Source organism: Pseudophryne corroboree, chromosome 2, assembly GCF_028390025.1.
Source record: "Pseudophryne corroboree isolate aPseCor3 chromosome 2, aPseCor3.hap2, whole genome shotgun sequence".
Classification (NCBI taxonomy): Eukaryota; Metazoa; Chordata; class Amphibia; order Anura; family Myobatrachidae; genus Pseudophryne; species Pseudophryne corroboree.
The window spans coordinates 899,612,532-899,637,535 of NC_086445.1; the positions used below are offsets into that span (position 1 = coordinate 899,612,532).

Below are 25,004 nucleotides of genomic sequence, written 5' to 3' on the forward strand. Positions count from 1 at the left end.
GGTCAGTGACTGAAAAACGATTATGATTGAGATATTGTTGATCTCAATATTCTCATTGAGAACCTGTGGATAAAGTGTCCCTAAAGAGAAAATCCAAAAGGCTTCTCATTTACACAACATGTTAAATCTATCACCCCCTCGAGAGGTCCGTATATCTGTTCAATACCCTGGATGTTAAGAGTACATACTGTACATCACCTTTGTGTAGGTTAGTAACATGTTTAGAGAGACTATGGAGACAATGTTATTTAAGGATATTCTTCCTGTGCTCCAAGAGTCGTACAATAAGACTCCTAGTCGTAAGACCGACATATTGGAGTTCACATTTGCAGGTTATTAGGTAAATAATGTAGGAGGACTGGCAATTTATGTGAGATAGAATGTCAAATGTTTGACCAGTTATAGTGGATGTGAACTGAGTACTTTTATTGATGAAATTATAAGTTATACATTTTAGTTTTCCACATTTGAAACAACCTTTTTTGGTCAATTTCAGATTCAGTTCAATTTTCCCACATTATTAGGGCCACTGGTAGAGAAATGGCTATGTGCCAAGTGACTCTGTAAGTTCCTTGCTTTTTTAAAAACAATTTTAGGTTGCTCTTCTAAACAAATGGAAAGGATTTTATCTCCTTTAAGCATGAAGAATTTTTTTCTAATGATGTGACTGAGTTCTCAAGAATATATATTATATGTGGAAATAAAAGTGGGAGTATACTCAAAATTATCACTCCCATTATTACTTTATTATTATTAATTTATTAATTAATTTTTTACTATTAATTTATTATTAATTTATATTTATTTATTACATTATCACTCCCTTTATTACTGTTTAGAAGAGTAGTATGGTTACGACTCAACGTATCTCTAAATGCTTGTGATATTAGGGTCTCTGGATACCCTTGTTCTATAAAGGCTACTGCAAGAACCGAAGCTTATTCCAAAATGTATCTTCACTAGAGCAGTTACGACGAATTCTAAGAAACTGTCTCTTCGGAATATTCCTAATCCATGGTCTGTGATGACAACCAAAGTAATTTAAAAAGCTATGACAATCAACCTCTTTTTTATAAGTAGAGGTAACTATCCTCCCATGTTTAATGGTTAGTGCAATGTCAAGAAATGTGATATCAGTGGGATGGATAGTGCTAGTGAATTTTAAACCAAATGTGTTGTTGTTGAGCTGTGAAACGAAAGTAGTGGCAGAAGTGAAATCCCCATTCCAAACAAAAAACATATTGTCAATATATCGCCCATAGAACACCAGATTCGCCCCCAGGGAGCCACCCCAGATATAATTAACTTCAAAGTGGCCCATGTACAAGTTGGCATAACTGGGGGCGAATCGGTGCCCATGGTGGTGCCCATGGTGGTGCCATGCGTCTGTAAAAAATATTCAGTGTTAAACGTAAAATAATTGTGCTTAAGTATAAAGTGAACAGCGTTTAATAGAAAGTGTGTTTTAGTATCACTCAGATCAACAACAGGTTGCAAAAAGACTTTGATGGCCAACAGACCCAGAGCATGCGGTATATTAGAATACAGTGACTCAACGTCACGGGTCATAAAGTGATAATCACTATCCCACACTAAGTCTCCAGTTAGGTTTAGAAAGTGAGTAGTATCTTTGATGTCTGATCTGAGTTATCAAATGTGTCTCTGTAAAAAAGAATCCACATATGCTGACAAATTAGTGTTGAGAGACCCAACACCAGAAATAATAAGACGCCCAGGAGGTGATTGTAGTGTCTTGTAAATTTTAGGGAGGTGATAATAAGTGGGGAAAACTAGGTGAGTGCAAAATAAGAAGTGAAATTAATTATTTGAGATTGCACATCCATCAAAGACTCCTCCAAGAAATCTTTTAGAATGAGCTAATAGTTTAAAGTGGGATCTGAAGATAGTTTTTCATAATAACCAATATTAGAAAGTTGTCTTGTTGCCTCAGTAAGGTAATATTCTATGTTTTGAATAACAGCCCCCCTTCCTTTATCCGCTGCTTGAATAATGATAGCTCTGTCCTTTCTTAAATCGTATAGAGCTTTCCTTTCATTAGGGTGTAGGTTATCTCTCTTTGTTTGTTTATTCTTTAACGAAGAGTTTGTGCATAATATTTGGAAGTCTTTTAACGTGGACGTATAGAAAGTCAGTTCAAACAGCCAGTTTTGTGTTGTGTCGGATAGAATTGTGACTTCTTCCTAAATCTACTGAGAGTTATCTCCAATATCAAATATTGGTACCTCTGTTGTTGAAGGGATTTTTTCCTGTTCTAAGGATTTTAAAGTCTCAATGGCCAATAAGTCAGACTTGTCTAATACAATGGGGATACCCGATTGTGAATGTTTTCGTATACTCTTATTAATAAAAAATCTTTTTCTACATAGATCCCTGGTGAAACTATTACGTTCCACAAATAAGTGAAATAAGTCAGGGTCTTTAGAAGGTGCAAAATTAAGGCCCTTAGCTAATAAAGCTTTCATTTTCAGTTAATGTTTTTCTAGATAGATTGCAGATACCTTTCTCAGTCTTTTCTTGCATTTTTTGTATTGACTTTTTGCTGCCTCCTCTGTTTCTTCTAGATTATTATTATCCTTTATTTATATGGCACCACAAGGGTTCCACAGTGCCAAATTACAGAGTACATATGCACATAATCAAAACAGGAAAACAGTGACTTACAGTTGAAGACAATATAGGACAAGTACAGGGTAACTAAACATAACTACATCAGTAGATGACACTGAGATAAGTATCAAAGTGCCGAAAACTGAGGATTATTAAAGTAAGAAAAGGATAAGCACATGAGGGAAGAGGACCCTACTCAGGAGAGCTTACATTCTAAAGGGGAGGGAGCAGACAGACAGGGGTAACACAGATGGGGTAGACCGAGAGTGGGACAGAGGATTAGGATGAGATTTGGCTGGGTTTGGTAAAGAAGTGGGTTTTAAGAGCCCGTTTGAAGTTCTGTAGAAAGGTGGAGAGTTTGAGGGGGAGAGGTAGAGAATTCCAGAGTAAGGGAGCAGCACATGAAAAATCTTGGAGATAGGAGTGGGAGGAGGTAATCAGAAGACAGGAGAGTCGGCATGCATTAGCAGAGTGAAGAGGATGGGTGGGAGAGTAAAGGGAGATAAGGTCAGAGATGTAAATGGGAGAGGAGTGTGTGAGTGCTTTGTAAGTGAGTGTGAGAAGTTTGAATTGGATTCTGAAAGGGAAGGGAAGCCAGTGAAGGGCTTGTAGGAGAGGGGTGGTGGATGTAGTGTGTTTGGTGAGGAAGATGAGCTGGGCTGCAGCATTGAGGATAGATTGGAGTGGAGAGAGGTAATTGTCAGGGAGGACAGTTAGGAGGAGATTACAGTAATCCAGTCTGTAAAGGATCAGTGAGTGGATAATGGTCTTGGTGGCCTCCTGGGTGAGAAAGGGTCTGATCCTGGAAATATTTTTGAGATGAAAATGACAGGTTTGTGAGAGGTGATGAATGTGTAGTTTGAAGGAGAGGGCGGAGATAAGGATTACGCCGAGACAGCGTACTTGGGGGCTAGAGGAGATAGTCATGCCATCAATGGATAATGAGGTTGTGCAGGAGGGAGGGAAGATGATTAACTCCGTCTTGGACATGTCGAGTTTAAGAAAGCGCTGGGACTTCCAGGAAGAGATAGCAGAAAGACAGTTGGAGGTACGAGTGAGAAGAGCCGGGGAGAGATCAGGGGAAAAAAGGTAGATTTGAGTGTCATCAGAATAGAGGTGATATTGGAAGTTAAAAGAACTAATGAGTTCACCTAAAGAGGACGTATAGAGAAAGAAAAGGAGAGGACCAAGAACAGAACCTTGGGGGACACCAACAGTTAGTGGAAGTGGGAGAAGTTAGCATCATGAGAGGAGACAGAGAAGTACCAATCAGAGAGGTAGGAGGACAACCAGGAGAGGGCAGTATCACGCAGACCAGAATAGTGAAGGATTTGCAGAAGGAGAGGGTGAGCCACAGTGTCAAAAGCAGCAGAGAGGTCAAGAAGAATAAGAAGAGAGTAGTGGACCTTAGGTTTGGCTGCATGGAGGTCATTGCAAACTTTTGTCAGGGATGTTTCAGTGGAGTGGAGAGAACGGAAACCAGACTGGAATGGGTCAAGCAGTGAGTGGGAGGAAAGAGAGGCAGTGAGGCGGCTATAGACAACCTGCTCAAGAAGTTTGGAGGCAAAAGGGAGGAGAGAGATGGGTCAATAGTTAGAGAGGGTTTTTGGATCAAGGGTAAGTTTTTTGAGAATAGGGGAGACAAGAGCATGCTTGAAGGCAGAGGGGACAGTGCCTGATGAGATGGAGAAATTGAGAAGGTTGGCAAGATGGGAACAGGCAGAAGGAGAGAGGTAGCGGAGGAGGTGGGAGGGGATAGGGTCAAGTGGGGAGGTGGTGAGGGGAGGAACAGATGATGGCTATGACTTCCTCGCCAGAGTTGGTGAGAGGGAAGGGGAGGGGTGGCAAGGGATGGTTGGTGGCTGGTTGCTGGTCTGGTGGGATGTTGATGTCCTAACGTATGGAGTCAATTTTGGATGTAAAATAAGTGGCAAAGTCAAGAGCAGCCAATGAGGATGGGAGAGGAGGTGGTGGGCAGAGGAGGGAGTTGACAGTGGCAAAGAGGCGCCAGGGGTTGGAAGACTGGGTAGAGATGAGAATTTTGAAGTATGATTGTTTAGCATGGGAAAGGGCAGCACTGAAGGATGAGAGCATAAATTTCAAATGACGGAAGTCCGCTTTAGAGAGTGATTTCCTCCACTGTCGCTCGGCAGTACGTGAGCATTTTTGAAGATATCTGGAGGGCCAGGGTTGAGGTGCTGATCTGCAAGGGTGAATAGTGGTAGGTGGAGCTACAGAGTCAAGAGCAGAAGTAAGAGAGGCATTGTATAGGGATGTGGCTTGTTCAGGGCATGAGAGAGAGAAAACAGGAGAGAGAAGTGAGTCGAACAGGGAGGGTAGGGATGAGGTGTCAATAGACTCAATGTTACGCTTAGTGATGGTAGCCTTAGGAGGGAGAGATGGGTAAGAGCGGAGATAGATAAGTTGAAAGAGAGCAGGTGGTGGCCAAAGAGGAAAAAAGGGGAGTTGGAGAAATCAGAAATATCGCAACGGTGAGTGAAAACCAGATCCAGTGAACTTCCGTTTACATGGGAGGGTGAGGAGGTCCACTGGGAGAGACCAAGTGAAGAGGTGAGGTTAAGGAGTTTAGAGGCAGGTGATTTTGTGGAGTTATCGATAGGGATGTTGAAATCACCTAAGATAATGGAGGGAATGTCAGAAGAGAGGAAGTGAGGTAGATCTGAATGTTTTCTTTTTGGGGACTCTATGCTCTTTGTGTTCTGCCTGTTCCTGTTCTTCCACATTGGATACAATTCTCTTTCTAAAAAAAAAGAGTGTGAGTTTTTACCATTTTCTCGATTAGTATAGTTTGTCTAAGGTCTTGCACCTTTATCTACATGTCCCAGGCTGCCCATTTTTTGCTCTTGAATAGCAGTTTTATCCCGACCATCCCGAGCTGTGATGTGATATATATTTTATCTTTGTAACATTCCCTTCAGTGGTGACGTGTAAATGTAAATGCAAGTATAAATATAAATTTATATATAAACATACATTGTAATTATGTCGATGGACTATCCGACTAATTACTGTGTTGGTCCCTGAATCTGTTAAGATTATTGAAAAATACTGCTTACAACCTCTTCTGGCTGATTGTCCCTTTTATGGAGAGAGTAGATTATAATACACTATATATATATAAAAACTCCTTATAAAGGATTCCTTCCTTGCTTTATCTAAATAGTGGAATTAATGTATCTTTTGTTATATTTAATTATATGACCCTTTTATGTTCAAAGAGCGCTATATTAGTCATCTTTGTTAAACAAATTGAACGTATCTTTAAAATGTGTCATTGTGTCTTTAAGTCATTACTGTGTCTTTAAGCCATCATTACTGCTTCAATCTGGGTTTTCTTTTCTGAGCACTAGAAGTTACTAGTAAATAATGTGAACATAGGGGGTAATTCAGAGTTGATCGCAGCAGCAAATTTATTAGCATGTTGGGCAAAACCATGGGGGTTATTCTGACCTGATCGCTCGCTGCAGTTCTTCGCAGCACAGCAATCGGATCAGAACTGCGCATGCGCCGCCGGCGCATGGCTGACAGCCGACGGCTGTCGTTGCCTAGCGATCGCCTCTGCCTGATTGGCCGCCGTTTTGTGGATGCAGTCTGGCATGGCCGGACTGTGTGGGGGGCTGGCCGCAGCAGCTGCGTGACGTCACACGCCGCCACAGCGACGAGTAGCTCCCGGCCAGCATGCAAAAGCTGCGCTGGCCGGGAGCTACTCCTGAAGTGCAAAAGCATCGCCGTAGTGCGATGTTTTTTTTCCAGTTCTGCGATGGGGCAAGGACTGACATGCGGGGCAGGCTAGCCCTGTGCTGGGCGTACCCCTGCATGTCTGTGTTCCTGATCGTAGCTGTGCTCAATTTAGCACAGCTACGATCAAGTCGGAATCACCCCCTATGTGCACTGCAGGGGAGGCAGATATAACATGTGCAGAGAGATTTAGATTTTGGGTGGGGAGTGTTCAATCTGAAATCTAAATTGCAGTGTAAAAATAAAGCAGCCAGTATTTACCCTACACAGAAACAATATAACCCACCCAAATCTAACTCTCTGTGCAAATGTTATATCTGCTCCACCTGCAGTGCACATGGGGGGTCATTCCGAGTTGATCGCTCGCTGTGACGTACGGGTACAAAGCTCTTTGTGGTTGTGCTCAGGTTCTAGCAAAGTTTTCCTTCGCACTGGCGGCCGCAAGAAGATTGACAGGAAGGGGGCGTTACTGGGTGTCAACTGACCGTTTTCAGGGAGTGTTTGTAAAAACGCAGGCAAGTCTGAAAAAACACAGGCGTGGCTGGGCGTTCGCTGGGCGGGTGTATGACGTCAAATCCGGACACGAATAGGCTGAAGTGATCGCAAGCGCTGAGTAGGTTCAGAGCTACTCTGAAACTGCACAAACTGTTTTTGTAGAGCTCGGCTGCACATGCGTTCGCACTTTTGCTAAGCTAAAATACACTCCCCAGTGGGCGGCAGCATAGCGTTTGCACGGCTGCTAAAACTAGCTAGCGAGCGATCAACTCGGAATGACCCCCTTGGTTTTGCCCAACTGCTAACAAAATTTGCTGCTGCAATCAACTCTGAATTACCCCCATAGTTGTCTGCTGCTGTCTTCTAGTGGTCGCTTTCTTTCTTTCTTTTTTATTATCAACATTCTTTTAATCTAACAATAAATCTTCATGATTCCAAATGTGTCTGAGATACTCAATAAATAATAATATAAATTACACATAAGAAATAATGAAAATGTTAATTAAAATAAAATTAAAAATAATAACTTGAAAAGATCTCCGGGATTTGACCCCGGTAAGCTATGTCCTTCGGCTTAGTAATATGCAGACTTAGCCCACAAGGATATGGGAAACACAGTATGAATATTGGGGGTAATTCAGACCTGATCGCTCTCTAGCTGTTTTTTGCAGCCCTGCGTTCACATAGTCGCCGTCCACCGAGGAGTGTATTTTAGCTGTGCAAGTGTGCAATCGCATGTGCAGCTGAGCGATACAAAAAAATTTTGTGCAGTTTCTGAGTAGTCCAGGACTTACTCAGCCGCTGCGATCACTTCAGCCTGTCCGGGACCGGAACTGACGTCAGACACCCGCCCTGCAAACGCTTGGGAACGCCTGCATTTTTCCAACCACTCCCAGAAAACGGTCAGTTGACACCCAGAAACGCCTTCTTCCTGTCAATCAACCTGCGATCGCCTGTGCGAATGGATTTTTCGCACAAACCCATCACAGAGCAAAGAACAGCTTTGTACCTGTGCAACCCACCTGCGCATTGCGGTGCATACGCATGCGCAGCTCTGGTCGCAGCAAAAAAACAATAGCGAGCGATCAAGTCTGAATTACCCACATTGAGTACCTGACATATTTGGCCTCTTGTTGACTATCCAACAATGGGGGTAATTCTGAGTTGATCGCAGCAGGAACTTTGTTAGCAGTTGGGCAAAACCATGTGCACTGCAGGGGCGGCAGATATAACAAGTACAGAGAGAGTTAGACTTGGGTGTGGTGAGTTCAATCTGCTATCTAAATTGCAGTGTAAAAATAATGCTGCCAGTATTTACCCTGCACAGAAACAAAATAACCCACCCAAATCTAACTCTCTCTGCAAATGTTATATCTGCCCCCCCCTGCAGTGCACATGGTTTTGCCCAACTGCTAAAAAATTTCCTGCTGCGATCAACTTGGAATTACCCCCAATGCTTCAAACTGATGGCCATTTATTGTTTTTATACTGTGATATATTAATTTTTTCTGTATTGAAATGCCTATGTAATATCCATATTCTAATTGTTGTTATTTTTATGTACAAAACCCAGTGAGAAACTACTGGTTATATTAAAACATTTTCAAACAAACCTGGATACCAATTGGTTACACCTGTATTGCACTAATTAATCTGCTCCTATTGAAGGATTCCCATTCAAATATTGGGCTTTTTGGACACGGAATCCAACCTTCTGATGAAACCGCCTGTCTGGGATAGCGGAGAAACGCGTCAAGGATCCCCTGGTGATTACAGTACACTATGCTCCGAAAGCTGCATATTGCTCTTCACAGCGAGAATCATTACGGACAAGTGGACATACGCCGCTCACCTTCTGCCTGCAGAGCTGCGCCCTCCCTCCCCACTTGAGCCACAAACTCCCGCTCCTGATCGAGGACACTTGAGAGAGAGTTCAGTCCCCTGCTGGACATACACAGCTTAAAGATCCGGCAGTCCCCCTTGCTTACGGTGAGGATTTATATCCAACGTGCGGTGAGCATACATCTAATGTGGGAGGTGGTAGCATAGCGCAGCTCTCCTGTATAGAGAGCGCTTGATCCAAATAACCTGCATGTATCCAACTTGCTGTGCTTGCAATATAAACTGACGAGACATAATACTTACCCCATCTGTTGTATTTGCATTACAAACTGAACAGCTGGAACTACATCAAATACAATCCAGTATATGCTTAGGAACAACAGCGGGACTGCACCAGTTACTCAATTTGAGTTCTTTTTAATGCAACAAGCTTTTTACTATTGTGAAACATTATCCTTTATTTTTTATAAGGAAAAATTAAATTTGTATCTTATTAATATTCACTGCGCTCTCTTGTATGTTGTTTTGTTTACCTTAAGACCTTACCTGGCCCCATGTAAGTACAAAGTGTAGTACTTCTCTGGAATAAACATGACATTGCACTATGTTTTAATATTTCTTTTCAGAATTAAAGAGGTAACAAAATTATATAAATTCGTAGTCTCCTGAGGAAAGTTATTTAAATATATTTTCACTAACTTCAAAAAGCTGAGTGCATTTTATGTACCAAAACGATCTCCTTATTTTCGCACTGAGGGCCTCATTGAGAGATAATTGGTAATGCAGCCGCGATCACAGCCTCTCTCTCAATAGTGGTTGCAGAAATATGCAAATGCTAATCTCAGCCGTCCCTTAGTGCTTCAGCGTGTGATGGCGTGTATGAGCGCTAAGACGCCCACTTTCAGGCTCCGTCGTGTTTATTTACAATGGATAATGTAAACACTCCTACATCGATGCAACACTGGTTGCACCATCGCCATCTGCGGTAGCCAAGGGTCTACTCTAGTCACTCTCCTCAAGTCCAAACAAGTGCTGACACTGAAGACAACCCCTGAACATACTCAAAAGCAGGTATAAGTGAGTCTATAAATTATAACTAGTACAGAGAACACTACATATGTTTCTTTCTATTTGAGGAACACTGGTGCATGTTAAGATCTTAAAGAAGCTATAAATATCACTACAAGATTTTGGGCTCGTATACATGTAAGCCATGATTACTAAATTGTGATAACATTTCATCTGACCTTAACAATATCAGCAAGGTTGCAAACTGTTCTTGATTTCAGGGACAGACCCCAGCCCAGAAAATTTGACCCTGGATTTTTTCCCCCAGATGTCCATGACTAGATAACCTGAGAGACCACTGAGGCACATGAGGCAGGTGGTGGATAACAAAGCAGGTTATCCAAGTGGTCACAGGGTATAATGGTACACTGCTACATCTTCCCACAACACAACTTAATGTTCAGTAGCACTGCATTATTCATACAGTCATATAATCCAGTTGCTACTTTGTGTAAAAGGAATATGGAATATAATGAAATAAAGACATGAACAACCCGCCTCTCTGTAAAAAAAAAAAAAAAAGTTATATGGTGAATACAAAAACAGGTGTTTACCATTAACTGTATGCTTAAGCAGGTCAGAATATGTAAATGTTAACAAATGACAAGGTGCATGGCAGCACAATGGTGAGCACTGCTACTTCGCAACTCTTGCAGCATGAGTTTGATTTCAGCCTGTGCACAATCTGTGTGGAATTTGTATGTTCCACCCTTGATTGTGTGGATTTTCCCTGTTGCTTTGGTTTCCTACTATGCTCTAAAGACATACTGTTATGTTAATTGGATTGTGAGAAAATCAACCCCAGTGAGTGCATTCAAGTTGTAATGCAATATAGAGAGTAAGCTCCACTTGGATAACCAGTGCACTGTGTTATATGTAGATGCTACATAAATACATTTATTAAATAAATAAAATAGTCCCAGAAGCCCCCATTCAGACCAAACTTAAATTTCTCTCTACTGTCCCTTGTAATGCTATTCACTATTTTTCCTTATGTGTAAACTTATATAAGCAGAAACCAAGGGTTGATATGGGACAGATACCATACGCCACTGATGAGTTACATGCCTCACTGGCAGAGTATCCTGCATAAATAGGTTTGTAATGCTCATTTTGACACCAAAGAGATGAAGAAATGAAGACATTACCTCTTTTCAAACTCTGAGTCTCCCAGTGTTCCATTTAACAGCTGGTTTGGGGTCCACTTTAATGTCAAGTTCTCTCCACACTGGTGTAGGGAGAGATATCCAGGAATAGCTTCCATGTCTTCTTTCTAAAGAGACGTTTCACATTTTATTTTGGACATGACTTATGCTGTTTCGAAGAATAAAGCCATTCATACCTGGACACACTAAGGGGCTGATTCTGATCTGGGAACCAAGTAAAAAAAGTAGGTAACTTTGAATTTGTAACAAACAATGTGAAAATGTTGGGGTGTAAATACACTGTTGTTTTTTCTCTTGTTTGCATGCAGGGTAAATACTGGCTGCTTTTGCATGTAGCCCACAAATACTGGACAGCTGCAATTTAGATATGAGTTTGGAGCACGCCTCAAAAATCTTAATCTCTACACATTTTACAACTGCCCCTCCAGCAATAGTTTTGCCAAGGTTCAGTTTTTTTGTTTCTTTTGCTTTTTTTCCAACTTAAGCCAGTTACACACTAGATGATTGCGTGACAGATCGTTTATGGCCGCATTCCACTTTATTCAATCATTTGTCAGGTTATTCCATCAGCCATGCAGCACGCACAATGGGATGACCTGGCAAACAACCCAGGACAGAGCGTGGTAGTGGGTACACACTAGACGATATGCCCGATATGTCATTCCGCTCCACCAGATCAGACTATCTATCGCCTAGTATATATCCAGCTTAAGAATCAGTCCCTAAGTGCCTGATTCAGAAAAGGTTGCAATTTTGTATCATTGAACATTTCTCATTGTTATAGTGTGCCCGGTCTGGCCTAGTTTAGCCTGTAGGAGGTGGATACGCACACTTGCCTACTTTGAATGTCTCCTCTCTGGGAAGAGCCCCACTCCATGGAAATGCTCTTATGTCATTATGCGATTTACATAATTTTAGCTGCGCCTCCTCCATATGGATCCGCGATTCCCGGTATTATCTCCCCATCCTGCCCACTTCACTAGGAAGCGGGTGGGACACGGGAGAACCTTTCACACTTCAGGGGGTTCAGGGGACTACCTAAAAAATCAGGGGTCTCCCGCACCTTTCAGGAGCATAGGTAACTATGTGGATATGGGCACTTATTTTCTTTGTATAAACTGGTGAAATAAAGAAATAAATAAATAAGGCTTATCACCACAGTATGTGCTACACACTAATGTAAATAAGCTGCACTTACAGTTCACCCAGTATTTCATGTGGCTCTGCTGTTCATACACAATAAAGCGGATTCTAATCAGGCCTTAAATTGATCTACAATTACCACTATGAAAACCACATGAAAATGAATAAAAGGAGATAACTTACTGGTTGGACCAGAACATTGTTTTTTCCGTAGAGAAGATGGATTCTGGAGTTTTGGTGCAGTGACTCCACATATTCTCTCGCTGAAGCCGCAAATTTATCTTCTGACATACTACCACTGGAATGGCGCTTTTTGATCTGTGAAAGTGGACAATGAAAATACTAAGGACGTGACATAGCAAGAATCTAGACTCTGTAGAGGGGGGGGGGGGAGTCATCATACACGTGGAAGCACTAGATTGACACGTTAATTGGATACATGGTTCTACAAATAGAAATATACTATCCTGTGCACTGAGAAGTGACTGCATAAATTTCAGTATTTGAAAGTTGGCGAATCAATTGGTGATTTGCAATTTAGAAAATCAACAAACGTATTTGTTATTTTAAGCCATTTAACTAAATGTCTTCAAACCTTTTTTTTTTTTTTTTTTTAAGCAACAATTGGCCTAATTCAGAGTTGATCGCAGCAGCAAAATTGTTAGCAGTTGGGCAAAACCATGTGCACTGCAGGAGAGCAGATATAAAATGTGAAGAGAGAGTTAGATTTGGGTGGGGTGTGTTCAAACTGATATCTAAATTGCAGTGTAAAAATAAAGCAGCCAGTATTTACCCTGCACAGAAACAATATAACCCACCCAAATCTAACTCTTTGCAAATGTTATATCTGCCCCCCCCCCCCCACACACACACACTGCAGTGCACATGGATTTGCCCAACTGCTAACAAATTTGCTGCTGCGATCAACTCTGAATTACCCCCAATGTGTGAATTGATTTGCTGATGGTAGTGACAGCAATTGTATCCTTGTACTAAAAGATATATTAATTAACACCCTTTCTACTACATAGATGAATGGAATAATGGATGACTCAATCCTACGCAGCAAGTAAAGCCATTCTCCAATCATAATGAGGGTAGGCTTGCCAAGAATTGGCTAAACATCTGCCATACTCCCTCTATGGGGAAATGTATTTTAGTAAGTGGACCAGGTGTTAGTATTCCACAGCCGCATATATTTGTTTTCCTGGCATCTTGATGAACCTGTCTCGAAAAAAAGGCAATATTTTGTGTATACTAAGAATTAGTGAACTCAGGCAAGAACAAGTGAGCAGATAAGGGAACTGGCAGTTCAGAATTGTCAAAATGTTTTGCACATTCCTCAAACACACAGAAGATTTGTGTCTGTGCTACATATAATTCCTCTTTTCCTCAGAGCGTGCCATTCTGTCCTCCATAAATAATCATCAGTGACTCATACTCTTGCTTTACTTAACTTGCTAAGATTGTTATTTTAAATGATATTTGCTTGTCAAAAGCATAGACAAATTTCAGCATATTTATTTTTGTAGGTCAGGAAATACAGCGTGTAATGTCAGTATGTCCCAGCAGTTGCTAAATGCATGAAGACTGCGGCGTTTGTCTCTGATTTCTATAAAATGATTTCATTTTGTAGCTAGCTTAAGATGTGTTTATTTATAGACCTGAATAGAATTTTTGTATGCATTCAATGGCATTTGCCAGCATTTCATTGTGCAATTAATAGCTTAAAATATAATCATAATGGGCAGACAACTACAGTATATTATCTATTTGATTGTAAGCTTTGTGGTCTCTTAGAGAAGGTAAAATGAGAGTCCTGTTTCATCTACAATAAATAATAATTTTTCCACTAAAATGCCAGGTCTGACCCAGTTTTTTCAAACACCTGTCCACCCCATGTCAGAGCCGGGTCAGAACTCATTCACACCGCAGAATGGACTCGGCACATTGGTGGGTAGACCCCTTTCAGACTGTACCCATGTGCAGTTTTTCTGTTCTGCTTGCACATGGAGATGACATCATCTCCAAGCGCCGGTGATGCCGCTCTCTCTATACTTTTTAGGATGACCTGGATTGGATGAACCGGGTTGTGCCATTTACACCGTATGGTGTAACCAAGTTGTGCCACCGTAGGGCATCCCTAATTCAGCAATGTGATCGCAATTGAACTGCGATTGCATCGCTGGCAGCCATTTGCCTGCTGGGCGGCCTTGCCCTGTGCTGGGCAGCGCCCAGCATGTGGTCACAAGCAGTTGCAGTCTTGCTAATTTAGCAAAACTGCAACTGATGTTGAATAGGGTCATCTATCAGGAGACAGGAGAAAATAAAATCCACAGTAAGTGCTGTTTTTTTGCGCCCGCGATGGTGAAAACACATGGATCCAGGGACTTATCCTGAATCATGTGTGTTTTCGCCCGAAAACAGGGTTTTTTTTGGGTGAAAAAAATGGAATGCAGTTGAATTGCCAGACAAAACCTCAGGGCAAAAAAAAAATTTGTGCAGAAGCATGTTTTCTTTGACGAAAATTGAATCCCCCTCTTAAAGTTTCCCCATCTAAGGGCGTAGCTACTGTAGGTGCAGCTGCTATGGGGCCCAGAGCAGAAAGGGGCCCAACTTCCCTGTCAAAGATACATGTGATATATACATTTTTCACAATTGTATGGTACATAGCGTCCCTTACAAACTTTGCCTTTGGGCCTACCGTATATCTAGTTACACCCTGGACCTGATGATTGTAATGTAGTATAAAATAAACTGGAGGGCATTAAAATGTTACATAATAGGAATTGTAACATAATGAACTGGGGTCACTGTATGTCATTATGTGCGTTGGGGATACTGTGTGGCATAATGTGTACTGGCAGCCGTACATTGTGACAAAACGTGAACTAGGGCACTACAATGTTTCAGAAAATGAAGTAGGGTTTTAATACTGGTCATAAAACTAAAAACCATCTGAGGTGTCTCTCTAGAAGTTTTGAGACATGGCCCCCTTCAAAATGTTGCTATGGGGCCCAATAGTGCATTAAAAGATGACAATTTATTGACACTACTGATGAAGTCCTGGTGACGAAACCGGTAGGGGCGTGGCTTATGGATGGACACTGAACAAGGCAACATGCAGTGGTGAATCCATCTTGTATCTTTGATTTTAAAACGAATGTATCAGCGGTGATTATACCGCCATCTTTGGTACGCTTACATTTTTAGACCTGTGTTTTATGATGTGTCAATAAATTATCATCTTTTAATGCACTAATGGCGCCCCCCATTATTCTATCTTCTCTAGACATAATCTTTCCCCGTTGGGAGAGGGGAGAACGGGGTGGATGACAGCTGATCTAAACGGCAGTGTGCAGACAGATTATTTGGAGACTTTACTTGTTTCAATTTGGATCTAACAATCTGGACTTGGACTTATAGTTCCACAGACATTCTCCATTTAAACCCGGTTTGCGCTCACACCTCCAATTTCTTTTTCCAATTATTTATATATATATTTATAAAATATATATCCACACTATTCCCCAGCACTCCAAGGTCCCCTCAGGGTAACATGCTCAACTGCTCTCCTACAGGGTATGTGCCCCCAAATATGCAGGCAGGAAAGAACAGGCGGCACTCGAATACTCCAAAATAGTGAGGGAAGGGGAGAACATCCCGAAACATAAATTATTGAAAGCACCCTGTTGGGACATTATTGTGGATTCTGGTGCCGCCTGTATATATTTTACATACATACATACATACATATATATATATATATATATATATATACATATATACATACACACATACATACATATATACACACACAAATATATATATATATATATATATATATATATATACACAATTCTTGCACTTTTAGAGGCAGCAGCTGAACCCTATTATCCCCCGTACTTCCTCACCTGCTGTGTCAGCCAGCAATGGACACAGCAAGCAGAAGGTAGGCGCTGTAATTGGTCCGGCAATGCAACGCTCTACTAACAAGAAACTCTACATAAACTACACCTCCCAGCAGCCCTTGCTGCCGGGAGATCCTGGTTGCAAGGGCTGCTGGGAGGTGTCGTTTATGTAGAGTTTCTTGTTTGTAGTGCGGTGCAGTGTCGGACCCCGGCACCTGCTGCTGCATGCTGTGTTCATTGCGGGCCCTTACAGCAGGTGAGGAACTACCCGGCGCCGGGGGGGTGAGGAGGAGGAACGGATTCAGCTGCAACCTACACCCTCCTCTGCTGGCGTCCCTGGCGAGTGCCATCCCAGCCAATAGGTAGATTGTCCAGTAAGCGGCACTATTGTGTGGTGTGATTTGAATTCAGGCTACTATTGTGTGGCCACAGCCCTTCCCTGCAAGACAAACTCTATTTAATGTGTGTGTGTGTGTGTGTGTGTGTGTGTGTGTGTGTGTGTGTGTGTGTGTGTGTGTGTTTGTGTGGGGAGGGGGTGGCACCAATGCTCTTTCTGGCACAGGCACCAAAAAGTTACGGCTCTTTCAGTAAGTGACCCTCAGTAAGTGACCCTCAGTAATATGTCGACAAATATAGTAATCAAAAATAGCAGAACTTACAATTAGAATCTGTGTTTTTGTTTTTTCCGTTCTATAGGGCTGTGTTGCCCTATTGGATTAGTAGCAGATACTTACCCGCGTCCCCTTCATATATGTAGTGTGCATTTTAGAAATGAAATTTGTATTACTTCAAATTACTAGATTATGCAAATACAATTTACAATATGTGATCAAAGCTATGGAACACAACTAATTTCAAAATGTAAATTATAAATCCATATCATGAAAAAAAAAAGCGCAATGAAGAATGAATAAAGATGATTTGGAACCTAAACAAGGATTGTCCTTTCAAAATGGCAGCTTGGAGGCAGGTATGTTCAGATGGTATTACTAGAAAGCTCCCATTGTTTGTTCAGTCAGCTGAGGTATGATATGCCAAACATACTGCAAGTCATACATGTCAGGAGACATGATACATACACCCAGAGCAGGCCGCTTGCATGGACTGGAGTCTTGGCGTGTGTGAGCTCCATGGATTCTGTGCCTCTGTACCAGTTCATCTGCGGAGGGATCCGTCCAATAGTGATCAGCTGTTTTTAACTTTGTATATTCTAGTGCACAAGGTCCCACTGCAGAAACACACAACACAAAGAAAATAATAAGAACACTTGCATCTCAGTGATTCAAAGTGTTACATAAGGTGATTCACCCATGGGTGGTGTAACACGGCAGTTTGTGCATCCACTTATTTTACACCTAGGAACTTAACAATTATATATTATGGGCCTGATGCAGAGTTCAAAGTGAATTGTATATATGTAGCCCATAAACTGTGTGCACGGAAAACAATGTGTATATATATTCCCCCATACACAGAATTACACATCTCACGCTGCACCTGTCCTCTATGTATATTCTTGGATTGCAACTAGTCATCATCATTCGTGTGCAATTGTACCTTCCCTATATTAGGTGCAAAAGATACACTTCCAAACAAGTATATTTACACTTATATCAAACTATATACAGTCAGTGTGTCATCACGCCATCGCCACACTGTGCAAAGGAGAAAATGCCCTCATTACAGCCCAGTGTAAGTGTAGATTATTATTATTATTATTATTACCAGTTATTTATACAGTGCACACATATTCCGCAGCACTTTACAGAGAATGTTTAACCATTCACATCAGTCCCTGCCCCAGTGGAGCTTACAGTCTATATTCCCTACCACATGTACATGGACCCGCATCTCACTAGGGGGTCTGGGACTGAGGGTCGACAGCACAAAGGTTGACACACCTTAGGTCAACGCCAATTGGTCGACACACCTTAGGTCGACATGGACAAAAGGTCGACGGGAACAAGGTCGACATGGAAAAAGGTCGACATGAGTTTTTTGTTTTTTTTGGTGTCGTTTTCTTCGTAGAGTGACCGGGAACCCCAAATAGTGCACCGCGTCCCCTCGCATGGCTCGCTTCGCTCGCCATGCTTCGGGCATGGTGCCTTCGCTCCGCTACCGCTTCGCAAGGCACACTTTACCGTTCCAATCGTAGTCCACGTGGATCGTTAAGTATGAAAAGGTTCAAAAAAAGAAAAAAATCGTGAAAAACTTATGTCGACCTTTTTCCATGTCGATCTTGTTCATGTCGACCTTTTGTCCATGTCGACCTTTTGTCCATGTCGACCTAAGGTGTGTCGACCAATTGGCGTCGACCTAAGGTGTGTCGACCTTTGTGCTGTCGATCTGGAGTCCGGATACCCTCACTAGGATTAATGTGAGTGAAATGAGTTTGGCTTAGTCATCGCTGGCAGTAGCTGCAGACATACACTTGGTTTTAGAGAATGCATAGCCTGAAAGTATACATGATAAGCTCCGCAAACAGATGAGCTCATCCCTGCATCAGTCCCTATGTATGCAAGCACAATCTAGGCAATGTAAATGCCAGCGCAGATTCTCTTTATGACCACTATAGCCTGCGTTAAGCACACAGCAGCACAGTGTCAGCTGACAGTGAATGGATGATTTATAGATTGCCCCACATGAATCAATCTGCATATATAAATATTACTGTTATTACATGTACAGTACAATCTGTAGCAGTGTATAGGAAATCATTGCAGCACCTCTTAAAAATGGCACAATAGTACAAAAGTTTACCACAAAATAAGCCTTACAACCATTCGTGTATTGTGTTTTTCTCCAATATTCTTACCTAAAAGAACAGCCAAAATGGGACCACAGACTGGATCAGACATTAATGATTCTCTCTCATAATATTTACTGCAGAAAGACAAACAATATACCATTATTATTTTTTATTCTGTGTTTTCATGTATTTTTCCCCACACAACATTCCCTTATAATTGATAGTTATTGTGATTTAATAATAACAGAATAAGCAGATAGGAATTTATATGTAGACATTTGCCTTTTGTCTGTCTAGTGCAGGCATACTGTGGGAACACTTCCACTTCCTGTATGGTAAGTGTCCCTGTGCAAACTGTCTGTGAGGTCACTGGTAGGGTTGTAGGACCAGACCCCCTTCATTAGTTTCATCGTTTAAATTTTTGCCTAAATTTACTTTTATTCAGTTCTTAACTTAGTCCAAGCAGTAAGGGGACATTAGGACTGATGTTTATATATCTCACATTTGGGTACTTGAAAGCATACCTCCCAACATGACCCTCTCCAGGAGGGACACAATGCTCTGCTTCTGGACTTTTTTTTTTTAATTTATGATTGCCAGCACCCATGTTGAACAGGTTAATGGATAAGAAAGGTGTTTCAGCACAGGTGATGGCAATCATAAATTAAGAGAGAAGTCCAGGAGCAGAGCATGTTGGGAGGTATGCTTGAAAGTGTTTACTAACACCTCTCAAATTGGAACGTCAGGAATCCAGACAGCCTGCATGGCGGAGAAACAATGAAGGTATGGCCATACCATAATGGAGGTGTCACATGCAGTGGCATCACAAGGTGGGTGCGACCCGCACCCGAGTGTTCCCTTCCAAGGGGTGACACTAAAGTGCCGGCTCCTGCTCAGTGGCAGGAGCCAGGTGCTGCACTATATCATAACGTGCTGCAACCCGGCTCCTGTCACAGTGCAGAAGCCAGCACTGCAGATGCACCAGTCTCCGGGTGAAGACCGCATCCCCCGGACCCACGATGTGCTGAAAACGGGAGTCAGGGCGCTTAACCACGCCCCATGTCATGAAGCCATGCTCCCTTTACGCCCGCGCCCGCACTGGATGTTTTACAAGTAAGGGACACCTCTGAAGGTGTGGCTATAATTTCTAAAAAGTATTTTGGAAGTGTTAGCCTGGCCCTATCCCCCTGCCCTTCCCTCATAACACCAGGGTTGGACTGGCCCACAGGGGTACTGGGGAATTCCCCGGTAGGCCCCACCACCTGTCCCCCCCACCTCCTTCTCTAGGAATCAGGTTCTGGACTGTGCACTTGAACTATACATTGTACATATGTTACCCTATACTGCACAGGACTATGGTGTATTTTCTACAGTGCATTGCTCTTACTAATCTGATACATTATCATGCATGCACCAGCACTATATATATATGTATATATATATTCATCAAGGGGCCCAACCATGCACTCTTCTATGGTTAGGCAAACCAATGTGGCGGCTGGCCATATCCCCTCTGGAGACTTGCCACACCCCTAAACACGGGCCCCTACCACTGCATTCCCACAGTTGGCCCTTCATGCTCCAGTCCGACACTGCATAACACTCATTCATTGCAGGTGCATGAGGCACCCATTCCTTGCAGAAATGAATGGTACATACTGTGTTTCCCAACTCCAAATTTCTAGCCCACAGGACTTTAATTCATTGAGCGTATGATGACTCCAGATTACTGACACCCGCTGAGTCCATGCATGTAAAAAAACAGCTGGTTTGAAAACATTTCTGCAGCCCCTGCTATATCATAAGCACCCTACAATGTGGAGTTTGAAATCTGGACAGTCGCAGTTGTAGCAAAATATATGTTATTGTCACATAGAGTGTATGTGACAATATGTATCCTTCACACATATCCTGAAGGGGGGTGATGTGGGGTAACAGAAAAAAATGAAGTTAATAATATAAGCATTTTTACATGGTGTAGTACTGATCTTGCTTGCGGTACTACAACTTCCGGTATACCTATGGCTAATAAAGCTTACTGGTACTTGTAGCAATTTTAGTCCATTTGCTTGTTGTCAATGAAGAATTTTTCCAGGGTCCATGTTAAGCCAAGATTCAATTTATGCATTCAAGCACTCGGGGTTTTTAGAACATGTATTGACAATGCAGCAACGCAACCCCCTTCTTCCTGCCTTGAATCCATTGCTGGCAGATGGGACTGTTCTGGGTGCTTCGGCTCCCACATATTAGAGACATGACAGCCATCCACAATTCTTGTATAGATTACTGCTACTGTATAATAATGTGTAATCCATGATACAACCACATATGTTATGTATTCTATCCAATTCCCTCCATGTCTATGTAACCTCCTTCATCAGTCATTTCCCTCACCCATCTATCCCATCTTAAATCTGTCCTTAAAGCTGTTACATGGCTGATCTTCCTGTATCACAGCTCAGGTGTTTATGCATGTTGGTGACGGTGTACAGCTGGATGAACCTGTCAGGTCACTAATGGATAACTGAGTACTACACAGGAGAGAATAGAGAGCTCTAAAGGTAAATATACAGAGTATCCAAGGATGCTACAGTAGTGCACAGGTACATTAAGGAAAACTGGTAAAGTGTACAGCAGGAGGCACTGGAGCATACAGGGAGAGTGTGCACTGGGCAGAATGTGGAACACTGGAAAGCTGCAAAGACACAGAAAAGGAGTCAGGGAGTTGGAAGCTGCTGAACCCGAAGCCAGGTGACTGGTGTGAATGAAGTTGCTCTGGCAATGAACAGCTGCACTAGAGAGGTTTAAATATGAAGCCCTGCATGCTCACTGGTAACTCTGGTCAGGTGGGAAAAGAGCAGACAGTGGCTGGATGAACTATAGTCAGCTGATGTGACCAACATAGCAGTGCCCATGCAGCGCTGATTCCAGGAAAAGGTAGTGAAAGCTAGTCAGATACAGTATAACTATTTACTGTAGTGTCCAGCAGAACCACCCCAGGAGGTATACGGCAGTGCCGAGTGAGATAAGAAGGTCTGGAAGTCCGATGTTTAACAAAGCCCCCAATAGCACTACCCCTTCATATATCTCAAAACTTTTCAAAATACTCTTCTTCAGCACTGCAGCTTCTCCCAAAGCAATGGAAATAATAATGATGTTAATATATAGACTGAAAGGCTACATAATGTTACACAATGCAAATAAGAGCAAAATGCGTGAATCATTACAGCAACGACTGGTATGCTTTTTATCCAGACATGAAGATGTTGACTTTTTATCAGCAGAATAAATTAAAGGAGCAGAAGTATGAATGCAGAGCCAAGCATGATTAAATTTTTACACAGTCAAACAAGTTGGAAGTTGAGCCTGAGAACCATAGTACACAGTGGGAAACTGTCCATTTATACATTCGCCTACAATTTTAGCTGAGACACAAAACAGACAATGATTCATCATAACCTACAAGCTCTGTGTGAAGAAGCTGTTTGTTTCCTGCAGATAATGATAGAAATGTGTGATTCATTCAAAGATTATTTCTTACAATGGAAACCAGTAACGTTTTGTTTTACATATTTTTAGACTGCAAATTCTAAAACCCTATTAGTTGTTACATTAAAATGTTTTATTACTGAATCATTCATCGAATTAGACTATACAAATCTAAAATAACCATATTCTATGTGTTTAACGTATGAAAACATATACTTCTACTTGACTGTGTGAGTTAAACTGTTTCCAGTGGTGCAAGTAGAAATATTTTCTTAATGGTACTAAGTGACAAAAAATGGGCGTGGTCCCGTGTTGTGAGGGGGAGTGGTCACCTGCTGCTAGTGGGAGTGGCTACATGACACTAGCGGCTTGGCCACACGACAGCCCCCTTTTTGGGGGGGAATCTGGAGGCAAGGCTAAATATATATAGCAATGCCTCCAGTATAATAGAAATATATAGCAATGCCCCCAGTATAATAGAAATATATAGCAATGCCTCCAGTATAATAGAAATATATAGTAATGCCCCCAATTTAATAACAATATATAGTAATGCCTCCATTATAACAGGAAAATACAGCCACTGTCGCACTCCTAGTAACCCTGACACAGTGGGAGGAGCTGTCATGCTGCCAAGCACCATGGTCTTGTTGCTTTGTGGCACATTCTAATTGTGGTAATGGCAAAGTGTGTGGCAGATGGTACTGCGTACCCGCTGCCAAATTCTTAAGGGTACTCCGTACCCGAGCGTACCCGCATACTTGCACCACTGACTGTTCCTCAATTAATTTGCAATGGGCTTTTAGTGGAGAGGTAAACATTAGGGGATTATTCAGGTTTGTTAGCAAACTAAAAAAGTACACTAATGGGCAAAACCATGCTGCACTGCAGGGGGGGCAGATGTAACATGTGCAGAGAGATTTACATTTAGGTGGGGTGTGTTAAAACTGAAATCTAAATTGCAGTATACAAATTGTGGTCTTAAAAAGAAAGGGGTGTGGTCACGCAATAGTATCAACCAATTCAAATTATGCCGCACAGTAGCACAATCTTATTCACATTACACCATATAGTAGTGTCCCTTATTCATGTTATGACACACATTTGTGCCCCTTATACACAATTCCCACAGTAGTAGCACCCTTAATACACATTGGGCCTAAGTCAGACCAGATCACAACAGCAAAATTGTTCTCTAATGGGCAAAACCATGTGCAGTGCAGGTGGGGCAAATATAACATGTGCAGAGAGAGTTAGATTTGGGTGTGTTTAAATTGAAATCAAAATTGCAATGTAAAAATAAAGCAGCCAGTATTTACCATGCACAGAAACAATATAACCCACCAAAAACGAAATCTCTCTGCACATGTTACATCTGTCCCACCTGCAATGCACATGGTTTTGCCCAATTGCTTACTTTTTTGGTTTGCTAACAAACCTGAATAACTCCCATTATCCGATAGTGAGCAGTGTAATAAATAAAACTGTAATTTAAATGTAGGTGTGTTTAGCACTTACCTGCAGTTATCCACAATATACTGTACAATTTTATCCAGCACTCTTTCTATAAGTGCAGTACGCACCCAAATGTGCTTTAAGGCTTGTGGGGTGAGTGTGGGCGTCCTGCCTGTTGTAGAGTTTTGCCTCTTTATGGACTCTTGACCATTGCAGAGATTCTTCCTAGGAGAAGCGGATTATCACAAAGATTACATAATCTCCTGATTTCACAATACAGTCATATTAAAAGTACAACCATTAGGCATTACATCATTTACAACCAAAATACTATTACCGGTTTGCTGGACAGCCATTAACGCTTTAAAAAAATGTAAATATTTATTGTCCCTGATGATAGGACTATATTATTGCTAGGTAAAAATGTTAACTTATGGGAGAAGAAGATGACGACAATGAGAAGGTAATTTAGGAAGCACATTGGATGTACACTAGGGCTCCTCTATGGTAGACCTACAAATGGGTCCACGTTTATCTTGACCTTTAATAGGATTAACTGAGACTGGCCAATCGGACTTAATCCCCTGCTGTAATAACTTAATCCCCTGCTGTATTGTTCTCTGTATTGTATTGCAGCTGAGAACAATAGATGAAGGGTTTATGCTAATAAATCATGTTGTGCCTAGGCGCAGAAAACTAGTCAAGATAACCGTGGACCCATCTGTAGCATACATAAAGATGCAAGCCCCATAAGCACACGGTCCCCACAGAGTAAACGTGTGCCTCATTGTGTAGATAGGTGCAAAATCATCTAGGAGGTATATAGAGGCTAATTCTTAGTAGCGCGCTGTAGTAACGGGCAGCCACTGATACTAGATTTACCACTTTTTGCTAATCAGAGAACCTGTTTAACAAATGTGGGGTTCACATAAGTGCAGGCAGAGACATACCACTAATTCTTCATCGGCCACAACTACCATCAATATTGGTATTGGCACTTACACCAGCCCCCATGCTTCTCAGAAACAGGCATCCCTTCCCCGTACATGTGACTCGCACAGAGCTTTATATACATGCCCAGGACACACCAACAAGTCAAGGGTGTAGATGCATGAAAGGTCTTTATGAGGTATAGCGGTGTCTGCGCATGTATCCCCAGATGTATTGTGGTGCAATGTGTGTGTTATGCCTAGGGCGCTATGTGCCAGGCAATGTATGAATGGTATGAGCTGTCTTTGCCCGACGCACAGCACTGTCCCTGGCTGTTGGCTCCGACAGCCGGGGATTGTGCATGCAAAA

General features: G+C 42.0%; 1 protein-coding gene across 3 annotated transcripts in view; it reads right to left on the reverse strand.

The window, feature by feature from the left end:
• SGSM2 (small G protein signaling modulator 2) overlaps nucleotides 1-25,004 on the reverse strand; it is a 765,216-nt gene that overhangs the window by 136,106 nt on the left and 604,106 nt on the right. For all 3 annotated transcript variants that reach the window (XM_063956036.1, XM_063956035.1, XM_063956034.1), the window contains exons 4-8: nucleotides 23,769-23,930; nucleotides 18,828-18,895; nucleotides 17,092-17,240; nucleotides 12,285-12,419; nucleotides 10,941-11,065 (exon numbers count right to left, since the gene is read on the reverse strand). In XM_063956036.1, the coding sequence (XP_063812106.1) occupies nucleotides 10,941-11,065; nucleotides 12,285-12,419; nucleotides 17,092-17,240; nucleotides 18,828-18,895; nucleotides 23,769-23,930 (639 nt within the window). The remainder of the gene's footprint in view (nucleotides 1-10,940; nucleotides 11,066-12,284; nucleotides 12,420-17,091; nucleotides 17,241-18,827; nucleotides 18,896-23,768; nucleotides 23,931-25,004) is intronic.